Source organism: Lytechinus variegatus, chromosome 10 (assembly GCF_018143015.1).
Source record: "Lytechinus variegatus isolate NC3 chromosome 10, Lvar_3.0, whole genome shotgun sequence".
NCBI classification, from domain to species: Eukaryota; Metazoa; Echinodermata; class Echinoidea; order Temnopleuroida; family Toxopneustidae; genus Lytechinus; species Lytechinus variegatus.
In genome coordinates, this window is record NC_054749.1 from 3,211,598 (window position 1) to 3,229,945 (window position 18,348).

General features: G+C 33.3%; 1 protein-coding gene across 28 annotated transcripts in view; it reads left to right on the plus strand.

The window, feature by feature from the left end:
- Positions 1-18,348, plus strand: part of LOC121422500 — a 155,349-nt gene that overhangs the window by 108,161 nt on the left and 28,840 nt on the right. For 24 of the 28 annotated variants that reach the window (XM_041617590.1, XM_041617592.1, XM_041617604.1 and 21 more), the window contains 29 exons: positions 633-746; positions 1,063-1,176; positions 1,616-1,729; positions 2,236-2,349; positions 2,648-2,761; positions 3,102-3,215; positions 3,528-3,641; positions 3,950-4,063; positions 4,464-4,577; positions 5,185-5,298; positions 6,175-6,285; positions 7,875-7,988; positions 8,626-8,736; positions 8,957-9,070; positions 9,201-9,311; positions 9,520-9,633; positions 10,208-10,318; positions 10,865-10,978; positions 11,644-11,754; positions 11,924-12,034; positions 12,348-12,464; positions 12,889-12,999; positions 13,644-13,757; positions 14,660-14,773; positions 15,382-15,495; positions 16,535-16,645; positions 17,126-17,239; positions 17,582-17,692; positions 18,062-18,178. In XM_041617590.1, the coding sequence (XP_041473524.1) occupies positions 633-746; positions 1,063-1,176; positions 1,616-1,729; positions 2,236-2,349; positions 2,648-2,761; positions 3,102-3,215; positions 3,528-3,641; positions 3,950-4,063; positions 4,464-4,577; positions 5,185-5,298; positions 6,175-6,285; positions 7,875-7,988; positions 8,626-8,736; positions 8,957-9,070; positions 9,201-9,311; positions 9,520-9,633; positions 10,208-10,318; positions 10,865-10,978; positions 11,644-11,754; positions 11,924-12,034; positions 12,348-12,464; positions 12,889-12,999; positions 13,644-13,757; positions 14,660-14,773; positions 15,382-15,495; positions 16,535-16,645; positions 17,126-17,239; positions 17,582-17,692; positions 18,062-18,178 (3,285 nt within the window). The remainder of the gene's footprint in view (positions 1-632; positions 747-1,062; positions 1,177-1,615; positions 1,730-2,235; positions 2,350-2,647; positions 2,762-3,101; positions 3,216-3,527; positions 3,642-3,949; positions 4,064-4,463; positions 4,578-5,184; positions 5,299-6,174; positions 6,286-7,874; positions 7,989-8,625; positions 8,737-8,956; positions 9,071-9,200; positions 9,312-9,519; positions 9,634-10,207; positions 10,319-10,864; positions 10,979-11,643; positions 11,755-11,923; positions 12,035-12,347; positions 12,465-12,888; positions 13,000-13,643; positions 13,758-14,659; positions 14,774-15,381; positions 15,496-16,534; positions 16,646-17,125; positions 17,240-17,581; positions 17,693-18,061; positions 18,179-18,348) is intronic. The other 4 variants (XM_041617608.1, XM_041617610.1, XM_041617617.1 and 1 more) reach the window with 4 other exon arrangements.

Consider the following 18,348-nt stretch of genomic DNA (forward strand, 5'->3'; position numbering starts at 1 on the left):
GAGTCCTGCATTCAGTGATAATATACAAATATTCAAATTTCTCAATATCGGACAACAGTAAGAATTACATGCACAAGGTACCTTTGAAATTATGCTAACGTGCCCCAGGCATAGCCAAGAGCACTTGGACTATTTCAAAGGTAACACGTGTATTTAATTCTAATGTCCAAGCAAAAAAATAATGTATGTTTTTAAGATAGTGATGTGGGTCAATGTTATTTGATCAACTATCATCTCAAAACTATGACTTTTCAATACAACTAGTCATTTGTATTAGTTATTATAGTTATCAGCACATTTACTCTTTGCTGGAGAAAATGTGATATGTGCTAGGTTTTTTCATTTATTAAATTAGAATCCATATCACCATTTTATAAATTTATTGAAGTTATCATTGTTTAAGTATTTTTGTTTGAATTTATTTTTTGCTTAAAAGAAAAAATTTCTAGGTGCACATTCTGGATGCTATTTGTTTGCTTTATAACATATGTAAATAAGTTCTTATTATTTTTGTCAACTATTCTTGAGTATGTCACCACTGTGACAGATATATCATGAATTGCATTGTAATATTCATAGCAAAATGGTACGTATTTATCTTGCAAAACTCTATTGCCCTTTTTTTTCAATAGAAATTTTGGAATGTGCCAGCATGCCATGTTTGAATGGAGCAAACTGTACCGAGCTGATCAATGGCTACAGCTGTGAATGTCCACCCGGCTGGAATGGAACCAATTGTGAAATTGGTAATTTTCTTTGTCTTTAGTTGTCCGCACCTACTCCAAATAGTAAATAAAAGTTGAATAAATGAATGAATACATATTTTCTGTTGATTGTTCCAATATGTGTATATTTTTAACTCTGTTATCGTTTACTTATAGAGTTAGGTTTTCCTCACCATAAATTAATGATTTATTCTGTGCCTTACCAAAATATAAGATTACATTTCGCATGACAAGTGATTATTTTTATGCATATATGCACATAATATGAATGTATACTGATAATGTACAAACCTGTACTCATTCATTGCCTATTTTCATTTTCTTGGTGTCTATCTAGAAATCCTTGAATGCTCAAGCAACCCTTGTGACAACAATGCAACCTGTGTAGAGCTCATCAATGGATATGAGTGCATGTGCCCCCTTGGATGGAATGGAACTCATTGCGAAATAGGTATGGTGATTATGTATTATGCTCAGCATTGTCCTCTATATGCTTTCATTTATGTTTCCAGACGTGTTTAAGATCTTTACTCATCTATCCTGTGAACTCATTGTTGTAAATCAATGTGTGTTCATTAATTATTCGTTTGAATTCATTACAGTAATGACCAATAATTCAAAATTGGTGATTTTCCTTGCTAAAGGAGACAAACGCCTTGCCTTTCTGGTATATACATGTATATAGTGTCTTCATTTTCTTACTTAATGAAAGAAAACCATGCAATTGATTTTTGTAATTTGAGAATTCTAATATTGGCATACTTGTGAAACATAATCCTAAGGTACAAAGAATATTTGATGAAAAGAAAACATGATCCAATTCATTGTTGTTTGAAGAATTTTGTGTACAAGTCAATATGTCTGTCTTTTATTTGTTTATTTCCTCTCAGAAATCAATGAATGTGATAGCAATCCTTGCCAGAATGGAGGAACTTGTGGAGATTTCCTTGGTTTCTATCTCTGTGAATGTGCTCCGGGATATAATGGAACAAACTGTGAAATTGGTATGTGATATTTTATGTGATTGCCATCGTAGACAATGCTTAATAGTTTAACTGCAACTCCTCTTTGTCAATTAGGTACCAGTGTTTTATAAAGCTGTTCAGAAGTTGTGAGTGACTTTAGGACAACTGGTAACCCTTTCCTGAGGTGAATGATATACCCAGGATTTTCATAGGTGTTGATTTAGTTCCTAAGAAAGGGTCACCAGTTATATTCTTACCCTAGAATTGACTTTCTGAAAGACTCACCAGATTCATGTTCATTGTGCAATGCCGAAAGCTGCAGTTCCTTGTCTTGCCACTGATTGTGTTCACTATCTCTCAGTATTTCTTAATTATATTAAGTTATGATTGCACTTTACTACCATTAATTTGATTGAAATCACATATACATGATAAAAGTGATTAACAATCAATGAATTAGGATTGGACATTTTTTGGTTCTAAATTATGAAATCAATATTTTATGTACTTTCTACATGTCTTTTTCACAAATCATTTCATAACAGATATTCCAGAATGTGCTAGTGACCCTTGTCTCAATAATGCAACCTGCCAAGATCTAGTCAACAGCTATGAATGTATATGTGCTCCAGGATGGAATGGAACAAATTGTGAAACTGGTATGAAAGCAATCATTTTTTAACTAGATTTGTGTTGTCTATGCCTATCTCGTATAGATTTTTGTAGAGTGAGTTTTTACCAGGTGTTTTTATTATCATCCACCACATATGTTTTTATAGCTAAACTTGTCTCTTATGAAATATTATCACTGTTGAGTAGACCAACATGTATGTCTAGTGGAGCAAGTTTGAAGCATTATGTAACCACAAGGAAAATCCGGTGAGCCAAATTCTCTTTGGATTAGGTTTAAAAAGTTGAATCTTATTTTATTTTTTATTTTTTTCTTAACCCATCCAGAAATCCTAGAATGCAGTGGTAACCCATGTATGAACAATGCAACCTGTATTGAACTCATCGCTGGCTATCAATGTGCCTGTGATGAAGGATGGACTGGTGTTCATTGCGAATTTGGTAAGTTTGACAGGAAAGTGAGATGAGACAGTTTCTCCCTTCTTGATATGCATTGGAAAGCTTTAATAACCCATAAATATGGGGATATTTTCCACTACGAAATAGGTCATAAAGTTCTGTAAAATAATATGGTGGTGTTTTCTTGCGTGAAAATGATTTATAACATTGAAAGTGTTATGCTATATCCCATTTCTAAGTGACAAAATTCTTACCAAATCGTTGTCATATACTTCCACATTTCCGAGTCTTTCTTTTCTATTTTCAGCATGATAACTCATAAAGCCTACCTGTTTATTCACACTAATGCTAATGGACATATTTCACATTGTGTTTTGAAAAGATATTCCTGAGTGTGCAAGCAATCCTTGTCAGAATAATGCAACATGTTTGGATCTCACCAATGAGTATCAATGCCAATGTGCACCGGGATGGACTGGAATTAATTGTGAATCAGGTAAGAAAATATGTCACTGTTGACATTGCTTCACAAACTATATAATAACAGATATGAGTGTATATAAATATAAACATTATACATTGACAATTACCAGTACCATTTCCCTCTTAGTAGTTATTTCAAGACACTGATCCAAATTCTTTAACATTAAACTTTGATGGAAAAATAGTTAAATGCTAAATGGTTGTTTTTCACTTTTATATGGAAGACTAGAATTACACTCTTTCATCCAATATTTTATTATAATTAAGAAAACATGATTTTTCTTTGGTCTTGATTTAAAATATGGTTTCTTGCTCTTGCTCATAGATATATTGGAGTGTTCCAGCAATCCTTGTCAGAATGGAGCTACCTGTGTGGAGGGACTGGATGGCTATGAATGCACCTGTCCACCAGGATTTGAAGGGGCCCATTGTGAAATGGGTAAATTAATAAATTTCACATTATATTGCATTCCAGTTTATTTGGCCTAAGCAAGTACTTTTTTGAATGTGTAATATAATGTATTTTCTTTGTTTTACTTAGGTGATATGTTCACTGCACTTACAATATCCCAACCATTTTCTTTTTCATTTCTATATGGATTTTTTATAACCATAAGGACCAATAATATTTTTGTCATAATTGATCAGACAAGCAATTTTCTTTTCTGATTGGTACTAGTGCTATATGTGTTGTTTTCCATTATGGCATTTAAATGTGTATTCATTTCTCATGTATTTTTATCTCAGATATTGATGAATGTGAGTCTAATCCATGTCAGAACAACGCTACTTGCATTGATCAAGTAGCAGGCTATATCTGTAGCTGCCCTCCAGGTTGGACTGGAACCGACTGCTCAGACGGTAAGCTTTGTGTCATTTTCTCATTTTTATTTGAGTTTGACTTTATGCCCTTCACAAATAACTAAACAAAATGAAAAAATAATACCCTGAAAAGCCATAGTTGTTTGTTCTAATTCAATTAGTATTCTGCACTACAGCTATATGGTAATAATGGGTCTAAATTTTGATGAAAGTAGAAATGCCATCAATTCGTTCCTGAAAGCTAGCAAATGATTATATGAATTGTATGAAACCAATTATCTTAGGTTTTTATTGCTTTTCTAATTTTGTATAATATGTTTGAAATATTACCCCCAAACTAAAAAAAATATACATGTATTTTTTCCAAAGACTGAATCAATATAATTTCAAATATAGAACATATTTGTGGAAGATTTCATTTGCCTACTATCTACTTCAGAGGTACTTGAATGTTTGAGTGTCCCTTGTCAGAATGGAGGTACCTGTGAAGATCTCATCAATGGATATCAGTGTGTATGTGCTAGTGGATGGACTGGTATAAACTGTGAAACAGGTAAAAGTTCTTTCTATTAATTGTGTGGAGCATTGTGGCCCAGCGGATAAGTCTTCTGACTTTGAAACAGAGGGTCGTTGGGTTCAAATCCCAGCCATGGCATAATTTCCTTCTTTCAGCAGGAAATTTATCCACATTGTGCTGCACTCAACCCAGGTGAGGTGTATATTTACCTGGAAGGATTAATTTCTTGAAAACATGAGAACTGAAAGGCAGCTTGATCTATAATTATGATAACATCACGCCTTGGAATAAAAAAATGTCTAGATGGTGTTATATAAATGGTTATTATTAATTGTTGGAATCTATTGGGGTACATTTCCTTTGAAATTCTGCCTCAAAATGAATCACATGTACAATCCTGGAAAATAAAATACTTGTTTACCATTTTTAATTATGTTATCTTTAATGATTTGAACTAGTATTTGGTTAACACCACAATATTCACCAGCACTACCTCATGGATGTTTATTAATGGTTCTGTATTCCAGCTGCTTAAATGTGTCATAAATCATATTACCCGAAAACAAAAAAAAAAACATGTATTTTTTCCAAAGACTGTGAATAAATTTACTTTCTATTTTTGTTTTGTCTTCTTCACCAATAGAACTTATCGAGTGTGCCAGCATGCCATGTCAGAATAATGGTACCTGTGTTGAAATGATCAACAGTTACATGTGCCTCTGTGCACCTGGATGGGAAGGAGATAATTGTGACATAGGTATACATGTTTGCTTAGCTAAATTACATTTTTTACATGTAATTATATTGGTTGGCATTTCTTTGCTTATTTTGCTGTTTGAAGAGTAAATTTAAGTTTATAAATTTATGATGTTTAATTGTGTAATGTATGAAGATTATTTATTGATAGATTTCTTGTTGTAATTACATCTTCTATTAGACTACAGACTTATTGGATCAGAAGGTATACAACAATTATTGCATTTTGGTTGTTGATAGAACATAGGAATGATAGTGCCAGTACAGTTTGTTTAATGAATGTCATCTCAATTTGAGATGAAAACCTGTTCTATAAATGCTTTTATCTTGAAGAAAGATAACAATTTGCTTCAATGTGAATATAAATCTGATTTTTGCTTTTTTCTGAACAGGTAACCTGGCAGGCATGTTACTGCACAAATAGTTCTTTTCCTTCTAAATATTTTACATGATTATCACTTTTCCTTTCTAACCACTGAGAGCTTATATATCTCAGTCACATTTTCACACACTCAGGTAGTTCACATTTTAATTTAAGTGAGCACTTGATTCATTTCTTGCTTATTCTTTTTATATGAATCTTCGTTCTTAGTGTCAAGTTAGTACCAAAGTGATGTTCTTTGAATAGACCGGTTTGGTCTATTAGTCAAAATTTCCTACTGTTTAAAATTAAAAGCCTTCATTTTGTGCTTACTTGAACAATGTATTCCTGTTCCAAGTCTTACAAAATTTAGGAGACAATGAGTAATTTGATTTATTTAACAGTTGATTTGCTTTAAAAATGTAAAATATATCATAATCCATGTCTATATAATTTCCAACATATTTATCAGTAGAATAACTTGTCTTTTAATTGATATGTCTTCATTCTGTATAGCCACCAATTTATGTGAACCAAATCCTTGTCAGAATGGTGCTACCTGTATGAACTTCCAGACCTCATATAACTGCACCTGTCCGATGGGCTTTATTGGTGATAACTGTGAAGGTAATTCAAGTCTCTTAACCCTAAAAAGACGGGGGGGGGGGCCTTTTAGGCCCCCCCCCCTGTACATAAATCGCGATAACTTTTTTGCGCATGAAGCGTTCGCGCCGCCATTTCATGACTTTTTTTTCTTGAGTTTTGCGCAACTTTTGATACCAAATTTGTATACCCCCATGCCGCGGTTGCGGAGTTACGTAACATTTTTGTATCACATGTCACGTAAGAAATTGAAATTTGTATTCGTTTGTGTGTAAAGTGTATGGTATTTGAATGAATGTTATACACATTGTTTTCTAACTACATTTTTATTTGTTTCTTTCTATATTATGTCACTTGTGAATTCAAGTAGCAGTTCTAGGATATGAAAATAATGAAAAACATTGCATAAAAAAATAAAGAAATACATAAGAAATGCAAAATAAAGAAATACATAAGAAATTAAAATCAAAGAAAAACATAAGAAAAGTAATGCAATAAAACATGCCAATTATTGTATTTCTCTACATAACGCATGCAGAGTACTTATTTGCATATTTAGTAATTACTAATTTGCATAAGCATATCTAATAATTCAAGCATGAAACAACACAATTCCATGATAAACAACCTCTTCTTACAGCTGAAAACCTTGAAACAGGAATTTATGGACCGCAATAAGTACCAAAATATGAAAAATTCAATTTTTTGATAAAAATTTGCATATTCACATAATTAGTTATGAATATAATTTGCATAAATTATGCGATATCTCTTATGCTTTGTTTTCACCAGCTCGTGTACATGTAACACATCACTTGTTTATCTTCCAAGATTGCTTTGGCTCATTGCAAGAGAGTGTAATGCAATAAAACATGCCAAATGTTGTATTTCTCTACATAACGCGTGCAGAGTACTTATTTGCATATTTAGTAATTACTAATTTGCATAAGCATATCTAATAATTCAAGCACGAAATAACACAATTCCATGATAAACAACCTCTTCTTACAGCTGAAAACCTTGAAACGGGAATTTATGGACCGCAATAGGTACCAAAGTATGAAAAATTCAATTTTTTGATAAAAATTTGCATATTCGCATAATTAATTATGCATATATTAAAAAATACAATGAATATCAGTATTTTGACTATGTTTTCTTTTAGAGGACATGACAAAGGATGTGTGTGCCAAATTTGGTTGCGATCGGACGACCAACGGCCGAGATCTTAGGGGGGGCCCAAAAGGCCCCCCCCCAGTTTTTCTAGCCTCCAAAATAGCCCAGTCTTTTTAGGGTTAAATCTTGCGTCGATATGCATATCTTTCATTTAAGAATACAACTCCTAATTAGATTCACAGTTTGTTTCATTTATAAAAATTTTGTAAGATGAACATAAAAATTTACTTTGGAGATATGGGTTTTTCATATCTCGTATTGACATCGTAATTATGAGTATAAATTATTTCCATAACAATATCATATTTCTTGTATTTCATATGGAATTCAAAGGAGTAGACCATTCTAAATGAACAAAAATGAGTTGTAAATCCAAATAAAGAATGAAAATTTATTTGATAAGATCACAATTCATGGTACTGATTTTTCTCTGTCAGTGTATTCTGGTTGTGATAGTGACCCATGTCAGAATGGAGCTAACTGCACACAAGACAATACTACGTACACATGCCAATGTCCGGATGGATATGAAGGGACAAACTGTGAAACAGGTAAACAATTTTGATTTAATATGTACCTTACACATAGATGCCACTTAAAACACTCTGAAAATGATTTCAAACAGTGTCCAATCAGCTTACCACCCGAGTGTTTGTACTTTTAAATAATGTGCCATGTGTGATTCTGGGGGGCGTTTCATGAAGATTTTTGTCTGACAAGTTGTCAGATCTGACATCTTTCCTTGATTCTGATTGGCTGAGAGGCACTGTTACTATAGTAACTGTCGGATAAAATGGGACTTGTCGGATAAAACGTCCGACAAGTACTTTCATGAAACGCTCCCCAGGTTTTAAAAAGATGTGTATTGACAGAATGAGCATGCCATCAAGCCAGGTGCCATGTCTGTTTCCTAGTAATAGAAATATGCTAACCCCAATTGTGCTTTTGTGCTTATGGTCTTCATTGTGATTATTTTTTCAGCTCAGATACCATGATTTCAGTAAAGTGTTTTTACAAATGTACCAGATATAGATGTAATGTACAATGAGGTGGTAACAATCATTAATTTTCTCATTAAATCATCTGCTGCAAGTACATGTACTTGGCTTAAGCTGATTATCATCTGTTCTTCCAGCTGCTGATATTGATTCAAGTCAAAACTTCTTCTTTTTCTTTTTTTTCTTTTAGAAATCGACCTGTGTGTTTCCGATCCCTGTCAGAATGGAGCTACTTGTAATAACTTCAGGACTTCATATACCTGTACTTGCCCTGAAGGATATGGAGGTGTAAACTGTGAAAGTAAGCCAGCTTGTCATAGAGTGCTGTTTCCTATTCTACCCATATTCATAAGAAGAACATATGTTAATCATTTAATAAAGATATCGTGATGTTAATAATCAATAAATCATGAATGATTCCAAAGCAACTTTCACATATGGTACTGTACATTTCCTGATTCACTCTTTATAATGCTGATAATTATTGTATTGTGTGTTTTGTGTTTACTCTGTTTGTGTAGTTTATGCTGGATGTAGCAGTAATCCTTGTCAGAATGGTGGTACATGTCTCCAAGCAAACAATTTCTACATCTGCCAGTGTGCGCCAGGCTACCACGGAATGAACTGTGAACAAGGTGAGGATGTTATATAAATTTCTAAAAATTTAGGAAAGGTGTTGCATGCCAGAAATGTAAATATCCCATTCCTTTGTATAGTCATATCCATATTTTCTTTACATAATATGAACTTTCTTCCACATTACAGAGGTGAATCTATGTGATCCTAACCCATGTGAGAACATGGCTGTGTGCACCAACTTCAGGATCTCATATACATGTGACTGTCAACCTGGATTCATTGGGGTCAACTGCCAAGGTCAGTATATTGTTTAATCTGAAGAGTTCTTGTGTTATCTTTATAGGAATAGGAATTGAAATGTTTGTATTTTCCTCTTATAAATGGAAGAGTGAAAAAAAGATTACATACATGATCTGTGAATATCATGTACCTTTTTTTATTATATAATTGAATCATCGTGCAAGCATGATATGATGATTATTGCTCTTTTTCTTGTAATGTTTAGATTACATTGGTTGTGACAGTGATCCTTGTCAGAATGGAGCTACCTGTGTGGAAACAAACATTACCTACACATGCACCTGTCCTGCCGGGTACACTGGTATTATGTGTGAAACAGGTTGGTAAATTTATCTTTTTAAAATTTACAATCTCATCATATAAGAAATCATTGGGGAGTTATGTGCCTTATTTTATAAAACATGCATTTCAATGGCAGGTTTCTGTAACGAGCTTCAAGAATGATGAAATTTGATTGGTTATTATAGCAAAGTTGTCAGACATTGCTAGTCTAGTCAAGAAAGTGTTCGAATAGAATCTCCTTTTGGAGCACTTATGCTTCTACCAACTAGTATCTGGTACAGTCTGGTTGCATTCATTCTTTAAATACAGGAAATTCGATGCAAAGGTCTGCAATGGTTGTGATAAGATGATAATGATAGTGATTTTTTTTTTCAATTTTTCTGGAGGATCCAAACCCCAAGTATCATTGTTTATTGCCTTTCCTGAGCTCGAGCTGACAGGGTCTGATAGGGTTAATAAGCTCTACAAACAAAGTACATTGCATATTTATATTTTTTATAACCTGCTTCAGTATCAGTCAGGTTTGTAATTGCTTAGATCGAAATCTTAAAGATCAAATGACTATAAATGTACTCTCTACCATCTTATTTTTCATTGTTTATCTTTTTTAGAAATCGACCTGTGTGTCTCTGACCCCTGTGAGAATGGAGCTACTTGTAACAATTTTGGGACTTCATATACCTGTACATGCCCTGAAGGATATGGAGGTGTAAACTGTGAAAGTAAGCCAGCTTGTCATAGAGTGCGGTTTCCTATTCTACCCATATTCATGAGAAGAACATATGTTAATCAGTTAATAAAGATATCGTGATGTTAATAATCAATAAATTATGAACGATTCCAAAGCAACTTTCACAGATGGTACTGTACATTTCCTGATTCATACTTTACACTGCTGATAAGTCAAAGTAAGTCTCCAAGCTTGGCAATAAGTGAAATATGTTGTGCCTATTAAGTCACAACTAGTTTACTCTTTGTTTGATATAATCATGACAGAAGCTTTCAATTTCATAGGATACCCTTTACTTTTGAGAGTGTCAATGAATGGGTATACCATAAACTACCTGTATTCATTAAAAAAAGTAAAGATATCTCAGATTTTTCATATTTTCAGGGTCAGTCGGGAAGTCAATCCTTACTTTGATTGGTACAAAGTTAAAAAATTATGTTCTTGGAGTGAAATATACATTTGCTTATCTTTAACAGATGGTTTATCTTTAATTTGCTTATACATATTAATTTCTTGCTTAAAATCATTTTCTCTACAGTTTATGAAGGCTGTAGCAGCAACCCTTGCATGAATGGAGCTGGTTGTTTTCAATATTCTCATAACTTTACATGCATTTGTCTACCTGGATACCAGGGTAGGCTTTGTGAAGAAGGTATGTATAGAACATCGCATAAAAAGAAGTTAGTTTTCAGATTAGAATATGCATTCTATGTCAAATTATGCTAAAGATTTTACCTGCATCATTACAACATTAATAAACACTATGGAATGCTATTTTTTATGACGTTGCAATAGCTTTAATTTGGAAGGATGTTGTATATTTTCCGAATTATGAATTATACACATTATGTTTGCAGGAAACATATTTTTTCATTGAAGGTACAAATATTAATAACAATAGCAAAATATGCAAATTAGACCCTCACAAAAGTTTTGTACTAGGGTTGTGGTGTTCGATGACAGTATTATCCTCAATATTGACAATATCGAAGTATGGGTATTTTATGGAATTATCAGAAGAGGCAAAAAGACATCTCTCTTTTATTTATTATTTCATTTAACATTTCAGTTCTATTGGAAGTCTTTATATTGATTAGTGCAAGTGATGGTTTCATGTAAAAATTAAAAAATGTAATTATATAATGATTATAAGAATTAGTAGAATGAAGTTGCACTATTTGTGATTTCCGCAAGTAATAGTAATTGTAGAGAATTTAGTGCCCTTATAATTTAGCATCACAAATGAAATGAGAAACGACATACAGTTTTCAATATTTTTTGTCAAAATTGCTATAAGTGTTCTCTTGTTCTATACAGAAATCAACCTGTGTGACCCTGATCCTTGTCAAAATGGAGCAACTTGTTCTAACTTCAGGATATCATATAACTGTACCTGTCCTGAGGGATATACTGGTACCAACTGTGAAGGTGAATTTAACGGTTCATTTTTCTTACAAAATTAAGAATTTGGCAACTTCATATTTCTTTGAACAACCTAACAGAATATAATTTTAAAAAAAAACAGCTATTCAATGATAATGAGGTTAATCATGCATGAGTTATGATATATATCTGGGTTTATGTTTTTATATTTCAGTTTATGATGGGTGTGGTAGCAATCCATGCCAGAATGATGCAACCTGCATGCAGCTTAATGACACCTACCAGTGTATCTGTGCTGATGGTTTTGATGGCGAGTTCTGCGAGAGTAAGTTCAATCATTGTTTGAAGATATAAAAAATAAATAATTCAATAATATTCTTATTTCCCAATGGTGGTAAGATGGTTTTCTGGAGAATCCGTACTTTGGTACTTTAAAATATCTTACAGCTTTTGACAGCGCTCTATTTCAGGATTATTTGCTTTAAATTTTTTAATAGATTTTATCGCATTCTTGATATTGGATCGCGGTAAATTACTCATTTTTCACAATTCAAGAGGACCACTGAGATATTGACATGATTTTTCTTTTGTTGATAACATAATTCAAATTTTCCACCCGTTTGTCTTTTTATTTCCAGATTTTACTGCCTGTCTCAGTTCCCCTTGTATGAATGGTGCTTCATGTGCTCAGCTTTCTAATAACACCTACAAATGCATATGTGCACCAGGCTACACAGGGGGCATGTGTCAGAATGGTAAAAATATGAAAACTTCATATTAAGTATATTTTGTTAGGAGATATGATGTCATTCATTGTTCTGTGTCGGGTTATTTATGTGTTTGTTTTATTTATTTTTGGATTTGGAAATGATCCAAAACTTGTCCAAACGTAACATACTGCATTTATAGAAAATATGGATCCCAGAAGTCGATGATATAGTGAACCAAATACTTTGAGTCATGTTTAAAAAAATTGCAACTAAAATGCTGTAATCACATAATTGTATTATCAATTGGGTTTCATCCAACATTGTATATTTGCAAAAGAAGGACTTTCGTTGTGCATGACAGTTACAACAAAGCTCATGTGACATACTCAACAGAGTTTATAATGCAAAATATGTGATATCTATGAATCTTATCTGTTTAAGCAATTCCTTATCTTGCCTTTTTCTATAGAAATCAACCTTTGCGATCCTGATCCTTGTCAGAATGGAGCCAACTGCTCTAACTTCAGAACCTCCTATAATTGTTCCTGCCCTGAAGGATATTCTGGTATCAACTGTGAAGGTAATGGGGACTTATTAAACTTCACAATAGACGAAAATGAAAAAATGAAAATGCACATTGTATTGTTTGAAATAGACATGAAATTAAATACTCTGAAAATTTGCTTTGCCCAACTGATTGTGGGCCCGGCAGCCACTGTGCTGCCCCAGGTGGACAAGGCTCTATCTGTTTAATCGTTGAATGCCAAACAGGGTAGCTGCAACTCCCAATTTCTAACATCTTTTTAGGTGAGATGGAATAAAAATGATTTCTTGGATGTATGCCTTAACTTAGTAATCCATGACGTTTCCAGAAAAACTTGTGCATCTGTAGGTTGGGGATGCTTATATGCAAAGAAATAATGGTTTCTGATAAGTACAGCTGGTATGACAAATTAGCGTGTGGTGAACATGACATTTGAATATTAGATACCCATCTAAAATGCCTGTATCTGTTGGATTGAGAGCAAGCAAATAAATAACAATTAAATAGCTATAACTGTTATAATGTATATGCCAGGTGTGCTCTTTGACATGAAAAAATACAACTAACAAAGGAGTAATACAAAAGGATATTGAACTTTATTTTCACGTTGGCATTTGCTGTAGTATAGCTTGTGATGGTCAGCTTGAGCAATGATAATTTCATGTTGCTCTTTTTTTCAGTTTATTCCGCATGTGATAGCGATCCCTGTCTGAATGGCGCAACCTGCAATCAACAGAATGATACATATTTCTGCTCATGTCCGATGGGATACGCAGGAACAATGTGTGAAACTGGTAAGCAATGATGAACAGCCATGACCCATGTTTAGCCTTTCTCAAGTACAAGTAGTTTGTATGACTTAACTGTAGATGTCACAGTTATTTGGAAGCAGTAAGAATTGTATGTATATTTGGAATTGTTATGTGGCACCTTTTCAATCCCTGAATCATTGGATCTCTGCCCCAGGTATCGTAGAAGATATGATCAATTGTACAATTGAGCATAACTATTAGCCAATGGCAAGTCATGTTCTAAAGTTACAATCGATTGTAAATATGAATCGTATCTCTTTATATATTACACCACCCTGATGTTTAATGATTTTATAAATTTTATCAGAACTAAGAGTTTTATTCGCACGCTGAATTAATTTTTGGGGATAATAATGACAATTGTTTCCATGTTATTTTCTTTAATTCAAGATTTCCATATTGCACCATTGATACTTATTATTATTAAATAGATGTTACACAAGAACTATTGCCTTTTATTAGCTTATCTAATTTGAAGGTAGGGGAGAAGACTAATTGTTACGATTGTTCAATTAAATTGCACGAATGTGCATGATTGCAATAGCACGCAAAGGGTTAAGTTCCATGGGAACGGTTCATCATGGCATACCAAACTATTCTTTATTCATCATTTAGATTGTAAGACATCTTCATTCCTATAGTTGCACAAGCTCTTCATAATAATATATTATTTCCCGTCTATCTCTATTGAGACCTTCACTGTAGATTTGTTCAAAATACTTTAAATGCCTTACCAATTAGGTAATCCAAGATTCATTATTTTTATTTGTTTTTCTATGTGTTCTTTCATTTCTTTTTAGGTTTCCCTTTCTTTTGCCCCAAGAAACATATATTAAATATGTTACATTTTTAATGTCATTGGTATTTTTTCTGATTTTTCTCAGAACTTGATGGTTGTGATCCAAGCCCCTGTGAGAATGGAGCTAGTTGTACCAATGTCTTAGGAGATTATAATTGTACATGTGCACCAGGATGGAAGGGAGTCAACTGTACTGAAGGTATATAATGATACATGCACCTTGTCCATTGATTGCTGTATACTTCTGATATTCAAGGAAGACTCATCATCTTTTCATTTGACATGACATTAGACTATGATATATGATATTTCCATATACTTTTTTTTGCATTTATTGTGTTATAGTCCAGACATGAAAGTTTGGGTTTTTTGTGTATTTTACTTTCTTACACTATACTGGATGTATAGTTGTTTGTATCATGCTGCCAGTATCCTAGTCTTGTATCAAAATGTCAGATATTATTACAATGTTGTTTTATATTTGCACTTTGGCACAATGAAAGGTGGTCAAAGAGTCAGTATAATTCTAACAAATTTACAATTTTTTTAGTATGGCATGCTGATTCTCACAAAATATGTAAATCACTCATCATGTTTGTGTGTTTATTTTGAAAACAATGCATTCACAGTTAATTCAGCCTCGTTGCATTATAGATTTTTATGTTCATATTGGTGAAATGAGACAATTATTTTCAAAAGCTGATAAATCCATGGTATGTTTCCTCATTTTTCTTTTTAGATACGATTCAAAACTGTCCAAATCATTATTTGATAGTTCCTGTAATTTTATGTATTTAATATTTTCAGAGTTCAATGCTTGCGGTAGTGATCCCTGTCAAAATGGAGCTAATTGTACAAACATCCTCAGCTCATACAACTGCTCCTGTCCTCCAGGTTATGAAGGCATGGATTGCGAAATCGGTATGTCACACAAAAATCATTATTACTGTGAAAAAAGTCATTTATGGTGATGTCAAAGTTTGCAATGTTTATAGGTATTGATCAGGAATTCAAAGAAAAAGTCAGATGTATGGAAAGTTTTATGGTAAAGACAAAGTTTTGAACTCTTTTCAACATATTTATTTGTAGAAAACCTTATTAATATAAAGGATTCTTGTCTATCGCTTGCAGTGATAAACTTGTCATCTTCGTGCAAACAAACAAATATTTCAGTGCAAAGTCAGCATCCAGTCAGACTGGGCTTCTTGTTTTATCCATTTGCTTCAGAAACAGGATGGTTCATGAATTATGCATATGGCAAATTGACAATTCTTCATGAGCAATGATCTCAGTCCTGTTTCATACAGATTTGTCACTATAAATTCAAAATCCATATAACAAGTCCATTATCAGACAATGATATTGATTGATTTCAGTAGCTATTAAAGCAATATTGACTGGCCTCGGGGCGATGCGACATATATTGCCCAAACTAGATTTATATCGCCCGAGTCGTAGACAAGGGTGATATAAATTTAGTGAGGGCAATATGTGTCCTTCCGCCCCCAAAGGGGCATCTAGACATCTAGAGCAAAAATCGTTAACATTTAGATATTTTAAAGTTTAGGAATGAGAATCTATTTTGTCATGTTGAGCAGACTGGGCCTCTGAACTTTGCCATTGTGACATAATTGAAATGACGCGCTTGGCCTAGGGACGCAGTATCCAATGTTGTCTCGACTTGATTATCATTATGACGTATAGCACTGCGCGGTTCAAGGACGCGTAGAATACCCGGATGTGAGCTCTGCTTTATTGCCCGCTACATTTCCACGCATTTCTCATTGACTTTCCTGAGCGGGCAATAAATTGGGCCCGTGGATGAACAATTGGAAATTTATTGACCGGCCATTGGATCCCAGTCACAAGCAGGCAACAATGTGTCAAATTTGCCCTGCTCAGATGTCTGATACGGTTAATAATAACTGTTATTGCAAATTTGTTATATCATTTCCTTTAGAAATCAACCTGTGTGATCCTGACCCATGTTTGAATGGAGCAAACTGTACCAACTTCAGGACATCATTTGACTGCGCTTGTCCTACTGGCTACCAGGGACAGACATGTGAAGGTAACTATGTCCAAATAATCCATAGTCTCTCATGTCCAATTGGGTCATTGTTAATTTTGAGTGAATATATCAATTAATTTGCCTAATGCTACTGCAATTACTCATGATGACACTCTCCTGCATTCCTTTAAATTGTCCTGTTTAAATGAAAAAAAAATCTATTTTGTTAATATTTTTATACTGATTTTCTGTTTAAATGAAAAATGTATTGATATATTTTGTACTTTTTTTCAATGCTTGTTTTACAATTATTTTCTTGATTTGTTATAAATAAGTCTTCTATATGTCTAATGCCTGTGAATGCAGAAATAAAATCAATGAATCCATCAATGATTATAGACTGTCTTCAGTCTATAATCAGTCTATTTGTACTACAAATACAAACTTACCTACATACACACTTTGCAGAATTAATTATATTCATCATTGATTAATTTCAGTTCAAGTACAATAACCCACCATGCTAATTTACTATTTCAGTGTATGCTGGTTGTGCAAGCAATCCTTGTCAGAATGGAGCTTCATGCATGGAAGGGAATGATTCCTACACATGTGTGTGTGTACCAGGATATGAAGGAGTTCTCTGTGAAAATGGTGTGTGCCTCTTCAGTTATCTCAATGATTTTTTTTTAGTAGAAGTTATATGGAAGTGAATATACCATCTATTAATGTCATAGTCATATTTTCTCTTGTAAATCATGTCATGATATTGCCATATGTATCATTCTTCACATAGTTTCAGTGGAAATCGGTCTCAATAACTGATTGAGCCTTTTCATTTATGTATTAGTAGAAAATATGATTTATTTTTTCCTATGTTCATGACCATTAAGAAAGTGTTGGCAACAGCAGATATTTTGTAAAATATGAGTGGTAACGAAGTTGAAATGTAGCCGTATGAAGGATAATTGACCCCTTTTCTCTTCTTTTTTTTAGAAACTGACCTCTGTGAATCAGATCCCTGTTTGAATGGAGCCACTTGCACAAACTTCCAGACCTCATACAACTGCTCTTGTCCTCCGGCATTCACAGGGGACAATTGTGAAGGTAGGTTATAATAATACTTCGTTGAAAAGATATGTCATAGATCATTTACTGTTGTAATCATATGTAAAGTGAGATATGTTCTACTGCTTGTAATCTTTACTGTGCATGTTACTGACTAGTTTAGATTTAAGTGAAGACATTTCTCTGTTTTTTTATGATACATGATTTCACAAACCTGTGTCCAATAGAAATTGAAAGCCACACCAATTTTGTTTTCAGGTTGATATCAGTAACTTCTGGAATATCACAATTTGTTGTCTAGCCTCTTGTTATATTTACAAAGCTTACATAATTTTTATGAACATAAATATCAAACCACTAATTGCAATTATAATCCATTGAATTGTATTAACATGTCTCCCTACACAGTGTATAATGGATGTTCTAGTAATCCATGTCAAAACGGAGCTAACTGTTCAGAGAATATAGACAATACTTTTACATGTACTTGTCCACCTGGCTATGAAGGAGAGTTCTGTGAACAAGGTAAGATTTTTTTTTAAAGAACTTTAATCTACCTTAGCGAGAATTCTAAGTTATCGTCTTTCTATATGCATTTGCACATGGAATGCAGTATGGCTTTTTATCTTATCTCTGTTTTTTTCTCAGATCATCCTATAGATAATACATTTATATCTCAGATTATGTCTTTGAAT